The sequence below is a fragment of the Zootermopsis nevadensis genome, unplaced genomic scaffold (genome assembly GCF_977971745.1).
Source record: "Zootermopsis nevadensis isolate Lab colony 2312 unplaced genomic scaffold, Znev_1.0 Znev_ptg000017l, whole genome shotgun sequence".
In the NCBI taxonomy this organism is placed as follows: Eukaryota; Metazoa; Arthropoda; class Insecta; order Blattodea; family Termopsidae; genus Zootermopsis; species Zootermopsis nevadensis.
Window position 1 is genome coordinate 1,970,442 of NW_028259149.1, and position 18,843 is coordinate 1,989,284.

General features: G+C 36.6%; 1 protein-coding gene across 3 annotated transcripts in view; it reads left to right on the forward strand.

Annotated features, from left to right (window-relative positions):
- Window positions 1-1,002: 1,002 nt before the first annotated feature.
- The window catches only part of LOC110834264 (mini-chromosome maintenance complex-binding protein), a 29,854-nt gene continuing 12,013 nt past the window's right edge, over window positions 1,003-18,843 (forward strand). The window contains exons 1-8 of one of the 3 annotated variants that reach the window (XM_022073220.2): window positions 1,003-1,161; window positions 3,255-3,346; window positions 6,295-6,477; window positions 9,199-9,513; window positions 11,116-11,347; window positions 14,007-14,124; window positions 14,491-14,664; window positions 17,005-17,248. In XM_022073220.2, the coding sequence (XP_021928912.1) occupies window positions 1,155-1,161; window positions 3,255-3,346; window positions 6,295-6,477; window positions 9,199-9,513; window positions 11,116-11,347; window positions 14,007-14,124; window positions 14,491-14,664; window positions 17,005-17,248 (1,365 nt within the window). In that variant the 5' untranslated portion in view covers window positions 1,003-1,154. Of the gene's footprint in view, window positions 1,162-2,268; window positions 2,449-3,254; window positions 3,347-6,294; window positions 6,478-9,198; window positions 9,514-11,115; window positions 11,348-14,006; window positions 14,125-14,490; window positions 14,665-17,004; window positions 17,249-18,843 lie in introns of those variants that run through there. The other 2 variants (XM_087350052.1, XM_087350051.1) reach the window with 2 other exon arrangements.

Consider the following 18,843-nt stretch of genomic DNA (forward strand, 5'->3'; position numbering starts at 1 on the left):
AGATATTTGCATCGATTAATATGGTCCAATATAAATGGCTTAGATATGGTGTGGAGTTATTGATAAGTGGCTTAAGAGCATATGTGGAGGTTAGTAATTTGTGAGATGCCAAGTTTGGTAAATATCTTGTTTGAAAGCAGTAATAAAGGATTCTATGATGAGTGAAGAGGATATCATGATGTGGGGCTCAAGCTCGGGAAAGCTGGTGTCGTCCAAAGTGTATGGTGTGTAATTATAAATAGGTATTTGTGGAGCAGCCTGGTAGATGTGAGTATGTAGCAGTGATTTGGAGCATTCAATATAGAGAAGTTTCTTGGACACGCAAGTCTGAGAAAATTTTGAATGATACCAACAAGCTTTTCAGATAAAAGCTTATATTCTCTCTTAAGTATTGCCCAGGTGCATATCTTAGCCTGTGAGATCTGGTTTATTTCAACTGATACCTCCACCATGCAATTTATATCCAAGTTCATGGTGTATACGATTCTTTATTCAGTTATTACGATCTGTGTTGAACATTATGTGAACATTGTTCTTACTGGGCTGTGTTTGCATATAGGGGTTGCTGCCATACAGCATAATTTTATCTAATTGGCAACGTTTATACACTTCATGTAACAGAGGATGAAGTCGATGGCGCTGTTCGCGGTATGAGGGATGTAAGTGCTCATTGCAGGTATGTTTATAAGACAGACGTTCCTATTTCAGGAAATTTACAACTGCTATTATTTTCTCACAAGGTTTGTCCATGCGGCAGTTGAAACCTCCCGCTAAAGTCAGGGCTTCCTGTGTGATGAATTTGCGCAGTTCGATGCTTTTCTTGTTGATGCAGTTATGTTGACAAAATCAATGACTATCCTATGAGATCTAAAATTCCTTTTTTTATTATTATTTATGCATAACGGACAGCGTTAGTTGTAAAAATTCTCTTTAAAATAAAATAATCGATAGATCCAATCATTGGTATAGTTCGCCTCCTTAACACATAATCTGTTCTAATTATCCATTCTTTTCTGACAAATTTCCCTATAACCTTTCTTTCTCAACTATTGGTAATATGCTGTTTTGTGACGTTTAGCGCCAATTCGCAGCGTGTTGTGTACTGTATAATGGATATGGTGAAAGATTTTTGAAACAATCAATAACGTGACAGTATGGAAGGTAGGTTCTTTGAGTGAATTAAACTTACATTATTAATGGGACAAGGGGGGGAAAAGTCATTTGATGCAACAGTGCTTAATTTCGAAGTTTGAATTTAAGCGACTCAGTGAAGGGGGTTGCTAGAACTCTGAAATGAATATGTTCCAGGATTTTTTACGTTGCCGTCCGGGATTAGGCCCATCCCTTTTCTATGGCCTACCCAACGGATGGGGCATGTAGGTAAACTATCATGTTCATGTAATATCGACGTTACAAACACTTGGAGTTATTACCTCCAATCTTTCGTCCGTGTACAACTGTACCTATTATATTTTATTAGGCCCCAACCATGTTTCTTTTCTTGCTCTTACTCAGACGTTTCTGTGGATTGAAAGTTTTGATATGTACTAAAATTTGTTTTGGGTTTTTTACTTTAGATATATGTCATACAAGATTGCTGATATGATATGTTACTGTTGCTTACACTAATCCAGATTTCCCCAAAATCTAATTTAATATTATACTCTGATCTGTGCCTAGGTTTCTGATTGGTCTCTTCCCATCACGTTTTCCAATCGAAATTGTGTGTTGACTTACCAAGTCCCCCTTGCCCTGCATGCCATATCCTCCTTCATTTTGTCATCCTAATCAATGGTGAAGAGAACACGATATAGAGCTCATCATATGCAATCTTAGGTCTGGGTATTTTCTTAACATTCCAGTTGTCTTCTGATGTTTTAATTTGGTGTGAAATGTATCACTTTCTGAGAGGAGAAGACAAGTTGAAGGTCCAGCAGTGAACTGACAAGGAAACTGAGAAGATTGTCTTATGAGTGAAATAATTATTTTAATTCTAAATCTTGTGCTACTTTGGTTTAATTGGGCCTGTCTTCTGACACTCAAAAGGAGAGATATATTAAAAATTTGGATTTGAATCCCTCATGCAAATAGAATGTTCAGGAAATAATTCAAAACTGGAAAGATAACATAATTACTGCATTGTGAAATAGATTGAATTGGCTTATGGTAGTTTCTGTTACCAGGGCTTTGTATTTGTATGATGAACTTTCAGGAGCTCTAGGAACAGAAAATTTCTTGAACATTTGAGCATCAGTACCTCAGACAACCCTGTACCAGTGGCTTTTCCTGGTACTCTTTGTGTAGGAGGCTTGGAGATGTATGAAGTTTCAAGATGGTGACAAAGACATCATTCCAGGTCAAATCAAGATAGCTGACAGCCTCATGTACTCTGTAAAAGTAAATTAAAGCTGGTCCACTATATGCCATGTAGGCACTTGGGGGAGCAAGGTACAGTTCCTACTCATTTTTGAACTTGGCACTAGATGGTGGTGAGCGGTCAGTGTCACGTCCCGGCCACATTTTATCCCCCCCGAGAAAGGGCCCCAATACCCTTTGGATAGGAGGTTGGGTTGGCCCCAGAGGACGCAGAGGTTAGAGGAAAAATATTTTGCAACTGTCCGGGATCAAACTCCAATTGTCCAGTCTGTAGACAGTCACTATACTGACTGAGCTACCCCGGCTCTCATGTACTCTGTTTCTAATGAAATTGTGAACTGTTAAACAAGTCTTGACCTGACTTATGTTTTTAATTTAAAATTTGTAGCTTTTTAACAGTTCAAGTTCAAAGAGTGTGTTTAATGACCTTGAACTGTTTTTGTGTTGTTGCAATGATATGATAGATAATTTTAAAGCTTATTTTGTGAGATTTAAAATTAGCCAAAGTTCATCTCTGTGTGTTAGGTGGAACCAAAGTTGCAACAAAGTCTCTGATCATCTTTGAGTCAAAATTTTACAGCTATTTTAGATTTTGAAAAGGCATATATGTATCTGATATTCTGCACACATTCATTTATACCAAATTTAATTGAAATAAGAGAAGTTAGATTGGAAAGTACTTTGTGTGTTGATTTGACATGGAATGACCCAAGGATAAGAGTCTGCCTTCTCATTATCCAAGTACTTTCATGACTGTCCTTCCCCATACCCTATTTAGGTGTTTTGCTTTATGTAGTATTTTAATGCCATTACCTTTTGTTATTTATTTCACTGTTCTGATGCTTGAGTTTCTGCTTCTAACCATGGTTATTGTTCAGGCGATAAGCTGCAGTCTTGTTCGCTGCCATACTGGGAAGCAAATGAGGTCAAATGCAGACAACAGTTGGATGACCCAAGAAACTGGAACATGGTAATTAGTCTTCTCCAGAATGAAACGACTAATTATACTGCTTTGTACTATTATATATGACATTTGTGTTGTTGGATTTATGTGATTTTTTTTACTAAGATCTCTGTTCATTTCCCTCTATTCTATATTGGGGGGATGTCCATTGTAGTACTGCTGTTTCTTTGTGTGTGAGCCTTGTAGGAGTTTATTGGAATGATGGATTTCTGTTGCTCTCATGTTTACAGGATTATGTGATAGAAGGCAAATAATTTGCAGGTCAGTCTATTTTTATTAATTAGCAGAATCTATATATACATGTTACTCATTAGGGCTTGGGATATATTGAATGAATCATTTCATGCTAAAGCACACCCAACAGTGGCCAAGTTTTGGATGCTTCTATGCATCTACTGCCACATGCCATTGTGAGCCAATCCATTTCAGAGAGTTGATGTGTAAAGTGTTCAGTTAATTCAAGAGTGAAGCAGGCGCTTTTTGTGTGTGTGCGTGCGTGCGTGTACGCACCACCCACTTTCATTAATGTTGCCCTTTTTAGTAATGTAACACATTCACTGTCACTTACCTATGTGGATGACTAACCCCAGGAAGTGATGTATTTTGTATGGGTTTTCTGAAATATAATGCACGCAATAGTAGTTGTATTATTGTATTTAAATTTTCTTCAAATTAATTCTAAAAATGGCTCATGATACACGTGTGGGTTAGTGGCATTGGTAAATGGTATTTTGTCTTCTGCACTGATCAGTGCTGTATGATTGTTCTATGAGGATGTGAATAGTATAAAAATTATAAATTTTATCTCCATTGTTTGCAAACATTAAGTTCAGTCTAACTGAAGTACTCATTCAGTGTTGAAGTTGCAATGTGTCTTGTGTAAGAATAAATGTTACTCCCAAATTTTGCATAATTTAGTCATGAAAAACACTGTCTTTGTTGGTCCAAAACTTGTTTTTTCACAAAGTACATTATTTCTAGGGCACATAGTTTTGGTGGGGTTGCAAGAATCATCAGTTTTACCTCCCACAATTTTCGGACTTGGAAAGCACTGAGGTAAAACCCAAATCCATCCTCATACAACTTTGAATCTTGATCTGAATGTCGCTGTAGCAAGAAGAAACTAAACCTCAGGGCTGACCAGCTCAGTGAAAGTATGGAGGCACGCATGTTCTTAATTGGCACTTTGGGCAGATGTGTGATGCACGTGTTAAGCAGCAGCAGTACACATGTTCATGTGTTTTGATCTGTTTCCATTTTGTTGAAGTATTGTGTTTGATTAGTGTGGCTTCTTGTTTACTGTAGGTTTTGAGGTTATTATAGAATGGATTAATAAAATCAGCGTAAACTAGTACTGACATAATTGTATGCAGCCATAATCAATAATCACAGGTTGATAACTGATAAAGCATAGGTCATGTGTATTTAAAGAATGTAGGAATGGAAATGGCCTGTTGGCACATTTGTAATAATGATTTCAATTCACTTCATTTATTTAAGTGTTTGCCTACAGCAAGAAGCCAATAGAAGGCAAACACTGATATTACATACAATAGTAATAAAATAAAAATGAAAAATATTACACAAACAGATTAACTAAACATATATACATGTACAGTATTAAATATAGCAGCCAAATATAGGCAAACCCAAAATAGAAACAATATTATACACAAAGAAAAATAAATGAAGAAATATAAATAAAAGCAAATAATCCACCCAGGAAATGTAAAATGCCAAAGAAATACAGAAAACAGATTACCAAGCTAGATCATCTTTCAAGACAGCCTATCTAAATAATTTCCCTTATCGAGAACGTGCCCACAAGGGAGACAATTCTTATGCTAAATACGTCCAAAGATTTACATACAGCATTTAATATATAATTTTAACTTCCAACACACATTATTTCCTGTTTGTAAGAGTTAAGTAAATACCTGGTAGGCAAGAGATGTGACCATGCGTTAACCCCCCATGCCAGACATTCTAGAGTAGAGAACATTGGTATTTAGTACAAAGATATTTCTCACATGTGTTTGTTGCTTTCTGCTCCTTAGATGTTCGTAATATTATTTTTATTCGTTTTGTTATTATTTTAAATAGTTCTAGCATTACAAAGTATTACTCATGAAGTTTGCATCAAATCAGAAGAAGCATGACATTTTTCAGTCTGCTAGTGAAGCAGCACATGACTTCTGAGACCACATGGGTCATATGTATTTACTTACTTAACTCTCGTGTGTAGTTTCCTATATTTTAATATTTTAGCATTCTTTATAGTTACAACTTGTAAAGTTGCATAAGACTCACTTTTCTATTTATATGTTATGTATATAATAAGGTCTGATAATTACATACAGCAGGTGCTGAAATGTGCAACCTTTGACTTTGATATTTTATATTATAACAAGTTGTGTTTGACTGTGGGATATTCTTTGATAAGCCGAGTGTACAATCGACTTTTCAAAGAATTTTCTGCACCATAGAGTGACTGAGTGTGACTGTAAACAAATAAATAATTTAGTTTATGAAAGTATATTTGTTACTTTCAGGTTTAAGCACACAGATCAGTAAACATGAGTCTCTTTTTGTTCTTTTATTGTTTATGCTTTATGCAAACACCATATGAAAAGCAATAAAGCATGATGAAAACATTTCGCTTTATTAGTGTCGTAGCAGTTCTGGTGATCTACCGGAGAGGGAAGGAAGAAATTTATTAACCTGAAGATGACTGTTGCTGGGTTGTTGCTCCATGTTTTGAGTCTGGTACAAGTTTACCAAAGTTTCACAGGTCCTTTGAAGAGCTAGGACCTCTGAAACATTGGTAAACTAATATGAGATTACAATGCATAACAATCCAGAAGGCAGCCATCTTCAGACTCACTGCCATGAAAACCTCAAATCCTAAAATGTATTAATCTGTCACCAAACAATTATGTGCCTTTAAATTTCAGATTCCATCCCTGAATTCAGTTGCACTTCACAAGGTAGTTCACCAGCAGCTTGTCCGTTTCACGGGGATGATCCAGGACATGCAAAATCCTGAGTTGTTTCTTGAACAGTATGAGGTACGAAACGACATTAGCGGGCAGACGGCAGTCAAAATGGGCAAATACAGGGATATACCAGTCTGCAGGGTGAGTGTGCTGTGCATATTTGTCCATTCATTTATTTATTCTCACAAATTTCATATGATGCAGATTTTATATTAATTGTTACTATATATGACAAAGGATTTAATAATTGTTAGCATAATTTCAGAAGCCAGTATAGAACTGTGGTTGAAGGACAAGGGAGAAAACCTACAAATACAAAGTAAGACTTGAGGTTCTCACAGCAGTGAGTATGAAGATATCCGTCTTCTGGGTTATTGCGCTGTGTAGTCATCGACCAGACTACACAGCGCAATAACCCAGAAGATGGATATCTTCAAATAAAAAGTACATTAGAATTCTGTTATTATGAGAATTCACAGATGATAAAGATATACTATTAATAGTAAATACTTGTTATAGGGAATTAAACGTCTGGAATACTAAAAATCCCCAGAATCATGTAAGAAATCATTAAAAAAAAATTTCACTATTTATACCACAGTAATTTTAATCAAATTTATATGTTTTCTGTAGTACAAAAAATGACATTTATCTTACTGACAGAAGACATACAAGCTAGTTTAATAATTGAGAATGTACACTTCAAAATTTTGTTGTGAACCTTGGAACAAGCGTGGCATCTGCATAGATTGGCGGTAAATAATAATTGTGGTGTCTGCATGGTGTGGTGGTTGTAAAGTATCTATAATCTAGGTCATGACAAATGAATATTGATATACATCAATTGGAGTTATAAATTACAGCTTGGTTGTTGGATGGTGTAGTCATAATTTGTCTGCTGCTTACCATTTCTTTCGTGGCTGCAAGGCTGTTAAACCTTTTCAACAAATATCCTGTGAGGTCTATTATATGACCTGCAAAATCATATCTTCACAGCACAAATGATGTAAAAAAAGAATGTAAAATACCTCCAGGTCTCCATTTCCCATGAGTGACCAACAGTAATAGGAAGGAAATTCATTCAGTTGTCAAGTATCAGTTAGTTGCAGAAAGTAATGAATATTATAGCGTAGCATTGTCATAGATTTACGGCATGTAAAAGAACCTTACGAGCATGAATGATATGTTTCTTAAGTAAAATTCAGTGGCTATTTCTCACCCAAGTCTCTCCTGATGGCTCTAGTAGACAAATCAGGATTGAGTATAAATTGTCCAAGGCAGTGGGCCTGTCACTCACTACTCATAAATGCACGCTTCAAAGACAGAGGTACCTCCCACATGGGAGGAGGCCAAGGCTCGACCTTGGGCTGTTGCGCCATAGAAAAAGAAGAAGAAGAAGAATGTGTAACATAGGGAGATAAAAAATGCAATGCTTAAAACTAAGAAAAGTTTAAAGTAGACAATTTATTAAATGTGATTGGTTGCAAGTACAATTAAGAAGGTGTTCTGAAGTGAAAAGAATATTTAATGTTAATTTCAATTGCCAATTAGTAGTTTATGTTGCAATTTATATGAAACAACTCCCTTCAGTTCTACGTGTCTGCTCACTGCAGAAGTGTACTTAACGTTCTGATGCTCTGTAAGAAAAGTGCCACATTACCCTTAACATTCCTATATGGCTGGTCACCATTTGAGTGTGTAAATGTTTGAATTAATTTTTCATTCCACTTTTCTGTTATGTCAGATACCAAATGGAGTATAATTACTCTTCATTGATAGAATGCAACTGTTGAATAAATGGATACTTCGCATTTGATAGTGACCGCCGTGATGGTAATGTGTTGCTAGTGTGATGTGGCTGATTCATAATAACAGCAGTGTCTAGCTGTATTCCCAGACATAACATTGTGTGGTTATAGGAAGAGGCCACAACTCTTTTGTGAAAATATTGAAATAATAACAGCCTTTCCAGAAAGCAATCAAAATCACTAATGAAAGATGTGAAAAATGCTCTCAATAGAAGAAAGAAATAGTGTATTTAACATCGTTGGCTATATAAAACACTCATAAAAGCAGACTTGTTACAGGTCATACTAATTACATTGAGCTTTTACTGTAATTACAGTACTTTTTCTTTCAAAATTTAAATTTGTCTCGTGGATATTTCTGTACTGTAGGCTTCTGATTATCCATGTTAATTGGGAAATGATTTTCCCGCATAATCGAAACCCCAGATAATTGACAAAAATTAAATTAAAAAAAGAAAACCAATATAACAGATACGTACGTTTATTAACAGATATACACTACTCGGATTTGTAAAGATTTACTAATAACAGAAAATATTTTATATAATATGTAATACAGTATGTACCACCCATTTAAAAAATATTCCAATGGGTAGTGAAAATGTATTGTTGTAAATTTCGGATTTTTCCAACAATTGTTTTTTGTTAATATGTTAGATGTCATTGAATTTATTCCTTTCTTCTTAGACATTCAAATTTTACAACAGATTTTCAAAATTAATTTTTAATTTTTGTTTAAATCAGATAAACCCTGGATAATTGGGAGTCTACTTTATTTGACTTAATGGTTTTGTATGTCTCAGCAATCCTCTGTGGCGATAAGCCAAATCATATTTAGATAAAATTCGGTCTTTTCAAAGCTCCTTCTTTTGTCATCAGATATGATATACATGGGTTACTGGAAAATTTATAGTGGCTTTATATACATGAGGAAGGACTGGTGTAGGAAAACGCAGTGCAAATGTCTGAACCAATGGCAGGAGGAGAAAAATTAGAAGACTGCAGATCTAAATGAAGGCCATGACAAATAATATATATGTATACTTCTTTCTAGCTGGATGAGGTGTTTGTGGAGGATTCAGCAAACAACTTGAATGGACAACGGCAGTCACTCTGTTGTGTATCGGTTCCTGCACTTAACTCTTGGGTGAACGAGTCTCTCGTCACAGAGAAGTTTCAGCCTCTGCAGTGTGAGAAGAAACGGGCTCATCCAGATGAGTCTTCCGGTAGCAGCGAAACGCTCTTCACGCAAGGAACCAGTGTCAAACGTTTCTGTCCCTATAATCAACTTGATTCAAGGAATTCAATTCTTAATATGGAACTCAACGTCCCACTGCCAGAGGCTCAAGTTAAAACTTGTTTGGTTAAGGTGAGAAGTTTTCAGTTTTATTTTATTAACTGGCCAAAATTTTATTTGAAAGTAACAGAATTTAATAATGGTGCACCCAAAACAAAATAATTTTGAAGACACTGATTGACCCAGTTGACGTATTATTTATGGGGATTGAAAGAGTTGGTGGATCAATTGAAATGGAGACTGATGATGATGATGTTCTTCTGTGTTGTGATGCTGTGTAAGCTCTTAGGTAGATATCAGTGTTTCGGAGAAATTTACTCTCTCCATCTTCAGGATTGAGGATGGAGACATATTCTTTTATACTACAAAAGAAGTCTGTTTGTATATCTTGTGACAGCTCACACACACTTGTCATATCAAAGATATATTGGCTTATGACAATTAATGCATTTACAATTCAGCATTGCATTCCTCTGCTGTGAAATAACTGTGTGTCTAATATGACGTGCGCAAATCAGTGTTGTTTAGCAGGAAGTCAGAAAACTCCTGAAGCAGGTGGGAATTCACAAAAGGAAATGAAATTTGGTAGAATGATAGTTTGTGGCCATGAGCATCCAAAACTCATGAGCAGCAATGTTGCCAGGGCACAGAAAATGTGGCTCACGTATTACCGCTTTTCACACCACGTCGTCTATCTTACCGAGTGTTATTTAGTTCCCCACACTGCTTCCTGAAGATGGATCAGAACTTTTCAGACATTTTGTATATGTCGGATTCTGTACGGTTCTGACGATGGTGTGATATAGTCAGGGTTTTTGGACTCTGTCCATCGTCCAAGGTTAAAATATTTGTGACGTTTCGAAAACAGTATTCGTTTTCGTCTTCATGAGTATGGGGCGGGGGCACCTACTCTGTTGGGTCTAATAGAAAGAGCTAGTCTCAATCACTGGTATGTTCTGGCTGGTTCTTATGGTATACACACTACAGCTAATTAATGTGTATTAATGAGTAGAGGAAGTGATGCATGTGTGCAATGTTGAAAGTGATAATTGTATGTGTAATATATGCACATTTTGTTGTGGTGCATAAACTCTATAAGTATTAAGGTGAAATTGGCAACTGCAGTGTATGACAAAACATTTGTAATCTTAAATATGGTGTTACAAGGATAATAAATTAAGGACTTGTAGCATGCATGTAGGTATTAAAAATGCATGTAACATTTTGGTTGGAGAGCGTGAAAGGAAGAAACCACTTGAAAGACCTAGTTATTGATGGAAAGATAATATTAAAGTTGATATTACAGAAATTTAGTGTGGATTCTCAGGTTAGGAACTGGTGATGGACTCTTGTGAAGAGGGTAATGAACCTTTTGGTTCCATAAAAGACAAGGAATTTCTTGAACAGCTGAACAACTTTCAATTGCTGAAAAGGTCTTCTGCCATGCACTCATCTGGTATCTTGAGTACTCACTGTCTTTGATTTCTGGAATTATCGTTCTTCATCAGAATTTCTTAGACCATGCTACCCATAATACCTCAGCATTGATACTGTGTTGTGCATTCCCCAAAATGATTTATTGTGCTGATAACTTATCTTGTATATTTTCTTTAATGTTGAGGGTTAACTTTTATAATGCCAGATACTGACTGAAAATAAATGATCTCATTAAAGGTGTATGACAGCAATTCATCTCTTGTCTTGAATGATGTGATTGAAGTGGTTGGCTTCTTGTCTGTGGACCCAGCGCTGAGTGTTTCATCTGTCGGTACTGAGGAAACAGAGGAGGACGAGGAGTCACATCTACACAACCAGCCTTGGTCTCTGGTTCCGAGGTTGCATGCCGTTTCTTTCCGGAAGCTTTGTCACAGCAACCCTCTCGTGCATCCTACTTTGTGCAGTACAGGTATATCATGACTTCTGCTAAGTAGGAAGTTTAATTTTTTGTGTTAGTTTTCCATGCAAAATGTTTGAACTTTTTTCTCAATTATTTATGCCTGCCCATCAATTCACATTTCATTTTTATGGAGCTTGTTCTAGTCATATGCCAAAGTGGTTTGACACATTTAAATTTTTATTGATTACATAACATGATCGGTCTTCATCATATTTTTCAGAGTTGGCTGTCTCCCCCCCCCCCCCCCCCCCCATTTATATATGCACAGATACCTTCTCAAGTAAGATTGTGACACAAAATTATCAAAGAGAATTTGTAGATGTGTGGCTATCATACACCATATAAATTTTGCATAAAGTCAAAATATGTGACATGGTTGCCACATTATTCTTTGTAGGATTTAAGGTTTTCACGGCGGTAAGTCTGAAGTTGGCCATCTTCTAGGTTGTAGTGCCATGTAGTCTGGTAGTTTGTCGAATTTACAGATGTTCTTGCTGCCCGTCGCCCTGATGATGGAGGCAGCATGAACCTATGAAACTTTGTTGAACTTCTACCAGACTACACAGTTCAGCAACCCAGAAGACAACCATCCACATTATTCTTCATTTATATTGTAATAGAAGCGAGAAGCGTGAATGTTTTCAGAGATGTTTCACCGCGTACAATTCAGAACCCTCCATCGAGTGGTGCTGATGAATTTGCACACCTGTCATGTTTATGTTACGTGTGACTGAACTTGAAGCATCAGTTACATGCTATTCAACAAACTGCTGTAAATCATTTAGCAGTTGTGGTCATCTGCATATGAATCGGAATTTCTTTAACATATTTTGATTTGTATTGCTTTTGGAAGCAGAATAAACGCTATAAATTCCTCTCGGACAATCAGTTGTGTCAGTGGTGCTTTACTACGCAAGCTGATTCCATTCTGCAGTGGCAGAGCATAAGGAAATTAAGAGCAAATAAAAGTGTTTTAATGCTTACTACTATTAATTTCAGAACCTTTTGTCTCTCTGTCTGCTGTCTAAAAACATCAGGATCAAAATATGCAATAGTGTAATTGTGTCTTTAGTCTCTTACTAAGGGAGGAACATAGACTGAGGGTGTCTGAGGAGAATATTTGGACCCAATAGGGATGAAATACTAGGAGACTGCAGAAAGTTGTGTAATGAAGAGCTTCACGAGTTGTACTCCTTGCCAAAAACTATTCCTGGCATTTATGTTTAGATCCAATATGATCAGTACACTTTGCTCACTAGACTTTACCTCCAGCTGGACAAGCACTTCTGAAACAAACTTAAAAATGTAATGGCTAAAAAGCATTCCCTTCTTTTTTAAGCTCACTGTGAAATGAAAATGAATCAGACGAATGAGTAATAAATGAGGCTTAATAGACATTAATAGACATGTAATTAACATGGTCGTCTAGTACAGTATCAGACCCATTACCCAGAAACCCTGGAAACTAAGGCTTTTTGAATTTTAGGATTTTTGGCTTTTGGATCTTCACTTTCTGTTTTATATTAAGTGGCATTTGCTTCCTTTTTGTAATTTTAAAGTCCTCAGAACTCACTGTTGGTCTTTTAGACGTTTTAAAGGGTAAAACTAGTAAGTAAGAAATAATAACTGAACTGCCAAATCCTACATTATTTTCCGGTGACTGACTACACAAGTGCAAATAAGCAACCTGCTTTCTACTAGCAATAAGAAGACTACTGACAGTGGTGCCATTCGTCCATGGTGGTGAATCAAAGAACCATGAAGCACCAGTTTTAAACATGACAAACATAGGAATATTCCACTTAAATATCACCAGGTAAAATACTGATTGTGGCTACTTACAGATTTTGGAATGGCATTTATGGGATCTGGTATTGTACTTGAAATTTAGAATTTGAGGTTTTCATGGTGGTGAGTCTGAATATTGCTGTCTTCTAGGTTGTTGCACCATGTAGTCTGGCAGATGACCACCAACATTTCAGAGATCCATGCTGCCATGATGTTTCATAGCCCTGATGATGGAGGCAGTGTGGACCTTTGAAATGTTGGTGGACATCTACCAGACTACATGGCACAACAACCCAGAAGACAGCAATCTTCTTACTTGAAATATACTTAGAGTGTTATATTATACTCATCCATTAATTGACTTGCAAACTTTTCTTTGAAAATATAAACGACCAATCTGGTTCTTATTGTGTACCTCTTAAATGCAGAAAATTTGATCAATGTCAGAGTTATATGGCATGTTTGGTGAATTTTTCTTCATCTTTAATGATTAGGCCCTCTGGCCTGATCTGTTTTGAGTCAGATTTGTTTATCCATCCTGTCATCTCATACCTTTGTATCAGAATTGGGAAGTAACATGAGGGTATATACCTTCCATAAAAGGTGGAAATTTTCTTGACTGAGGATGTATTAGCTTCTCAAGGACTGTGTTCCATGGAATTAGTATCGTGTTTTCAATTGACTGTGTGTGATGGTTAGATTTACTAAATAATAATACATAATACTACAGACTCATGAATTATACTATATTTTGGTAGCAAATACATGTCAGTAGATGTGTATTGCAGGACCTGTGTAGAGTATATGAAGTTTCTGCTGGTATCTGTTACAGAATTTAGTGTAAGTCACAGCAATTATCAGTCATTTCTTGTCTCTGCAGAGGATGTTCGCGAAATGGCGAAGGTTGTGAAACAGGATCTTCGTCTGGTGCTGAGCCAAGTTTTGTTGGGGGACCACTTGGCTGCCGATTACTTCATCTGTCACCTCATTTCCACAGTGTAAGCTGAAGTTGTAATACTTCATGCTATTTCTTTGTCTTCATGTTTTAAATGAAGTGTTTTTTGGTAGACAAGGTGATGACTGCTTCCTGCTACATAATTTCAATTTATTATTCACTAATCACCCAATCATTTGGTCAATTGGTTACACGAACCCAACATTTTGGGAATCATCAGGGTTCTGTTGATCGTCCGAACCCTGATGGTGGGGACGGAGATAGTTTCCGAAATGTCGGTCTCTTCATGTAACAAATTGACGTGGCTGATTGCCTGAGAAGATTTTATTAAGTCGCTTTGAAAGCTTCAAATCATATAACTGGTAACTATAATTATCACTAGCCTTTAAAGGGTGAATTGTTTGTGCAGGTTTCAGCATAGCGAGCTGCTAGCTTTAGGCAAGTTTAGTCTCAACATTTCCAGTGTTTCGCCTGGCAATGGTTATACCACGAAGCTGTACGCAGTACTCGCAGAACTGGTGACGAAGAGCCACTATCTGCCGCTCACACTTGAAAACCTGAATAAGAGCACCTTCATACCAAAGTAAGTTTCATGCTGGCTGAGAATTCTGTTGTTGCTTATGGAAGATCTGTGGCTGTCATAATAACATGAACTTTCATATGTGGATCCACCTTTGATCTGAAAAATTTATTCACTGGTCTAGCATTTGCATATTTAAGTGGTTCTAATGTGCTGCCATCAGTAACACTGTTTCACCACTTGCATATTTTAAATATGATAATGAAGCAATGGAAATATAACTGGGGAAGTGTAAATCACACTGAGAATGGCATGAAACTGCTGTTACCTCCTTATTGACTGCAGTTGGTATAGTTGCTCAGCCTGCAGCCCACCAATGTATTCTGTGTGACCTGCATTTACTTTTTATGTTATTCTTTTAGCTTGTAGACTTATAATAAAAATTGTTACTGCCAAAATTAAAAATTTTATTTTTAGTGAATTATTTATGGAAATAACATATTAATAAATTCGTTAAAGACAAGTACTGAGTAGTATATGCTCTATTTTTGATAATAGGATTGGAGTGTACTTAACAACCTACCATGAAGTTTCAGTAAATTGTCTTCATTTATAAACTGGTGGCCCAGGAGTGGGTAAGGAAGGGTGAATGTGTTGAAAGGTTAGAGAACCGTGTGGTGACTGTCAGTACGGCTACAGATTTTTCTGTTTATTATCGTGTCTGTTGTTAATAAGCAGACTTACGATCAGTCTCATGTTACTCACAATTTCAAGTCCTGATTGATAGCATTTCTATCAGCACAAATCATCCGTCCCATCATTATAATCTCTATAATTTGTGGGTTATTGGGAATGCAATGGAACCTTTATTTACACTTTTCTGGGAATTTTAAAAAAAAAATGGTGCAAAATTGCAGGAAATGCAAAACTTATAAGCATAGTTTATCTTAACCCTTTATTGAATGTTTAACAAATAATGTAGGTGAATTACTAAGAATTGTATGAACAGTTTTCTTCTTCTTCTTCTTTCTATGGCACAACAGCCCGAAGTCGAGCCTTGGCCTCCTCCCATGTGGGAGATTTCTTTGTCTTTGAAATGTGCATCTGTGAGTAGTGAGTGACAAGCTCACTGCCTATGCACAATTTCTACTCAATCCTGATCTGTCTGCTAGAACCATCTAGTAGTGAGACTTGGGTGAGAAATGGCCGCTGAATTTTGCATATGAAACATCTCGATGAACAGTTATACAACATATAATTTTAAGAAAATAAAAATGTACAATATCATGATTCAAGTTAAAGTTATTTGTCAAAAGTTGGAGATGACTGTCTTCTGAGATATTACTCTGTATAGACTGGTAGAAGTTTATTGATGTTCAAAGAGGTGTGCCACCATACGTAGGTAAACTTTTACAAGAGAACATGGCTCAACGTAACAGTAGACAGCCATCTTTATATTTGCTGCCATGAGAACTTGGGATCTCACTATGAAAGTTTTTGTACATTTGTTTGTTTTTTAATCTGTAAATGTACACATTGATTTACAATTTCTTGAATGGTGATAATGTTTGATTTTTCAACTCAAAGTTAATACTGTTGATCAAAGTTGTCTCGGGATCTATATCTCCTATTCCTATGTGATAAAGTTAAAAGTTCCACTATTTAGAAGCCTCTTTTAGATGATGAAATTACAAAGTATTGACCCAGGCTTGCAATTTACTTTATGTGCAGTAAACCTTAATTGCACAGACATCGATTTTATGGACTTGGGATTTTTTACTGACAATTTCCAGCACACACACCCCCCCCCCCACTCAGACACACACATGTGCAGGCGCGTGCGCACACTCACAACTGTAACTGCCAGCCATGCAGCTATCGGAGTGATACAGATTGATTGGTGTTGTACAAGTCTGTTATTACTGTATTGTTATTGCTTTACTTTGATGTAAAATAAACTGTAGTATAGTACACACATTTAAACATGGTTTTTTTGTAACTTATTTTTCCCATTTACATATCTGTGTTCTCTTCACCTCAGTCTTATGGACTATCACCTAATACAGACGCTGCTTCTCCTCATATAATCGGTAGTATTGAGGTGGGGATTTAAAGTCTTTGTGGTGTTTACAATTTGGATTGTGGTCCTTCGTGTTATGCGACCATGTAGACATGTAGTTAGTTTCCATTGTTTTGGAAGAGCAGAAGTGAGTCAAGGTGGGGATGTGGGTAGGTAATGTAGGAACATTGGGAGGACTGGGCCATGGAGACAAAGAATTGGTGTGTCAGATCCTGGATTTAGAAGAGGAGGTAGAACCTATTCAGGTCTGTGAGGCTGAATGGTGTCGTACCCCAGGAGACCACAGTCTGTTGTTTATATATTGTTTGTGCGTATGATTGCAGGAAGGATTATGATGGTAATAGATTGGTAAGCGGTATACTCCAACTGAGTGCACACACGCACCTCGTCCTCGATGAAACTTGCATGGAACCAGGACAGCTGGACTCGAATGGTGTGCGTAATGTGGCAGCACTAGGCACACTTATCTCTCAACAGAAAGTTGACTATGACTTCCAGTTTTATAAGTTGGAGTTCCAGACTGATATACCAGTTTTGGTGCTCTCTGAAGGGAAATCCCTGTTGCCTGTAAGTCTTAATGTTTTCCCAGTTATCATGTTTTTAGTAAATTTTAAAATATAAAAAAAAGTATTATTCAGAATCACGTGCATGAAAAATATGTTTTTGAAGACATAATTTCTCATTTCCTGCCATTTAATTTTGACAGTCTCCTTTTTCTACCGTCTTTTCCTTAGTTCCCTTTGTGTTTCAGCTGTTTCTTATCAGATGCAATTTTTTGCTTAGCAATATTGCTTCATGATGTTATTATTTTTATTCTCATGTACATGGTTTTTTCTGGTACTCAAATGCATAGATTTAAAATTTGTCACGATAGCTTCCTTCCACATACTTCCTTATTTATGATTCAAAATTATATGTTTATTATACAGGGCGATTCAGAGGTTTGATACAATACTCTAGGGGGTTATTGGGGAGATCATTAGGAGCAGAAAATGCAAATCATATTTTTCCGGATTTGCTACCATCTTTGAGTGAAGACATTTTTATGTGGGTGTAGCTTTGCATTGTTGTGATCATTTGATGAGGACACACAAAGTTGAAATGAAGTTATCGGACTTGAACAGTAGTACCGGTAGTAAATCAGACGAGTCCCCATCACATGAGCAAAAAAGTAGTCTTAAGTGATGACTGAAAAAAACTGCAAAGGACAGAATTTTCTTTTCTTTCATACATTAAAGTCAAGGAACTGAATTGACACGTTGAAATGAATTGTTTCCATTTTGTAAAATTGACAGTCACAATAATAAAAGCGACATCAATGTAGAAATGTCACAACTTGGAAAATGTAGTGAATCAGAAAAAAACTTTATTTACATTTTCTGCTACAGATAAAGCCCCCAATAACTTTCTTAAGCATTGTACTGGATCTTTGATTCAACTGTATATGCTTAGTGTATGCAGATGAGAGTGCTTTGTTAATATTTTAAATAGAGCATTTAAATTCCTGCGGTTATCTGGATGCGATCATCTGGATCTTTCTTCTTGAAGATTTCCATGTAAAATATTCATCATCCTGTCGAGGATTGAGCCCTTGGCCTGTTCCGGACACTTGCTCAAGGCAATTTGTCATGTTTGTCTTTTAGTGCCTCAGAGTAGCAGCTGCCTCTGGACAATTTCTACTTATTCCTGATTTACCTGCTGTAGCCCTCTACTAGTGAATCAGAAGGGACATGGGTGAGAAATGTCTGCTGAATTTTGCTTACAAAACATGTATTTCATGTTCGTAAGGTTCTTTTATACGCTGTAAACCTAGGACATAGGACCGCCAGTTTACCCTCTGAAGGAAGTCGTGCTACAAATTTTTATCACCCTTAAAAATCCAGCCTTGGGTCCAGTGGCAAGGGCAACCCAATGTAAAATATTTTCTAATTTTTTTATCTTTCCCATATATCTTGCATGCCATGCTTGTATCATCTTACTTCAATTGTCCTGTTAGTACCATGGTGAAGAGTTCATATTGTGATGCTCGTCATGCAGTTTCCTTCATTCTTTTGTTACTTCCTGTCTCGTAGGTCTTGATATTTTCCCCACTACCTTGTTTTCAAGCATCCCGGCCGAGGTCAATAGATTTTTAAGGGTGATAAAAATCCGTAGCACAACTT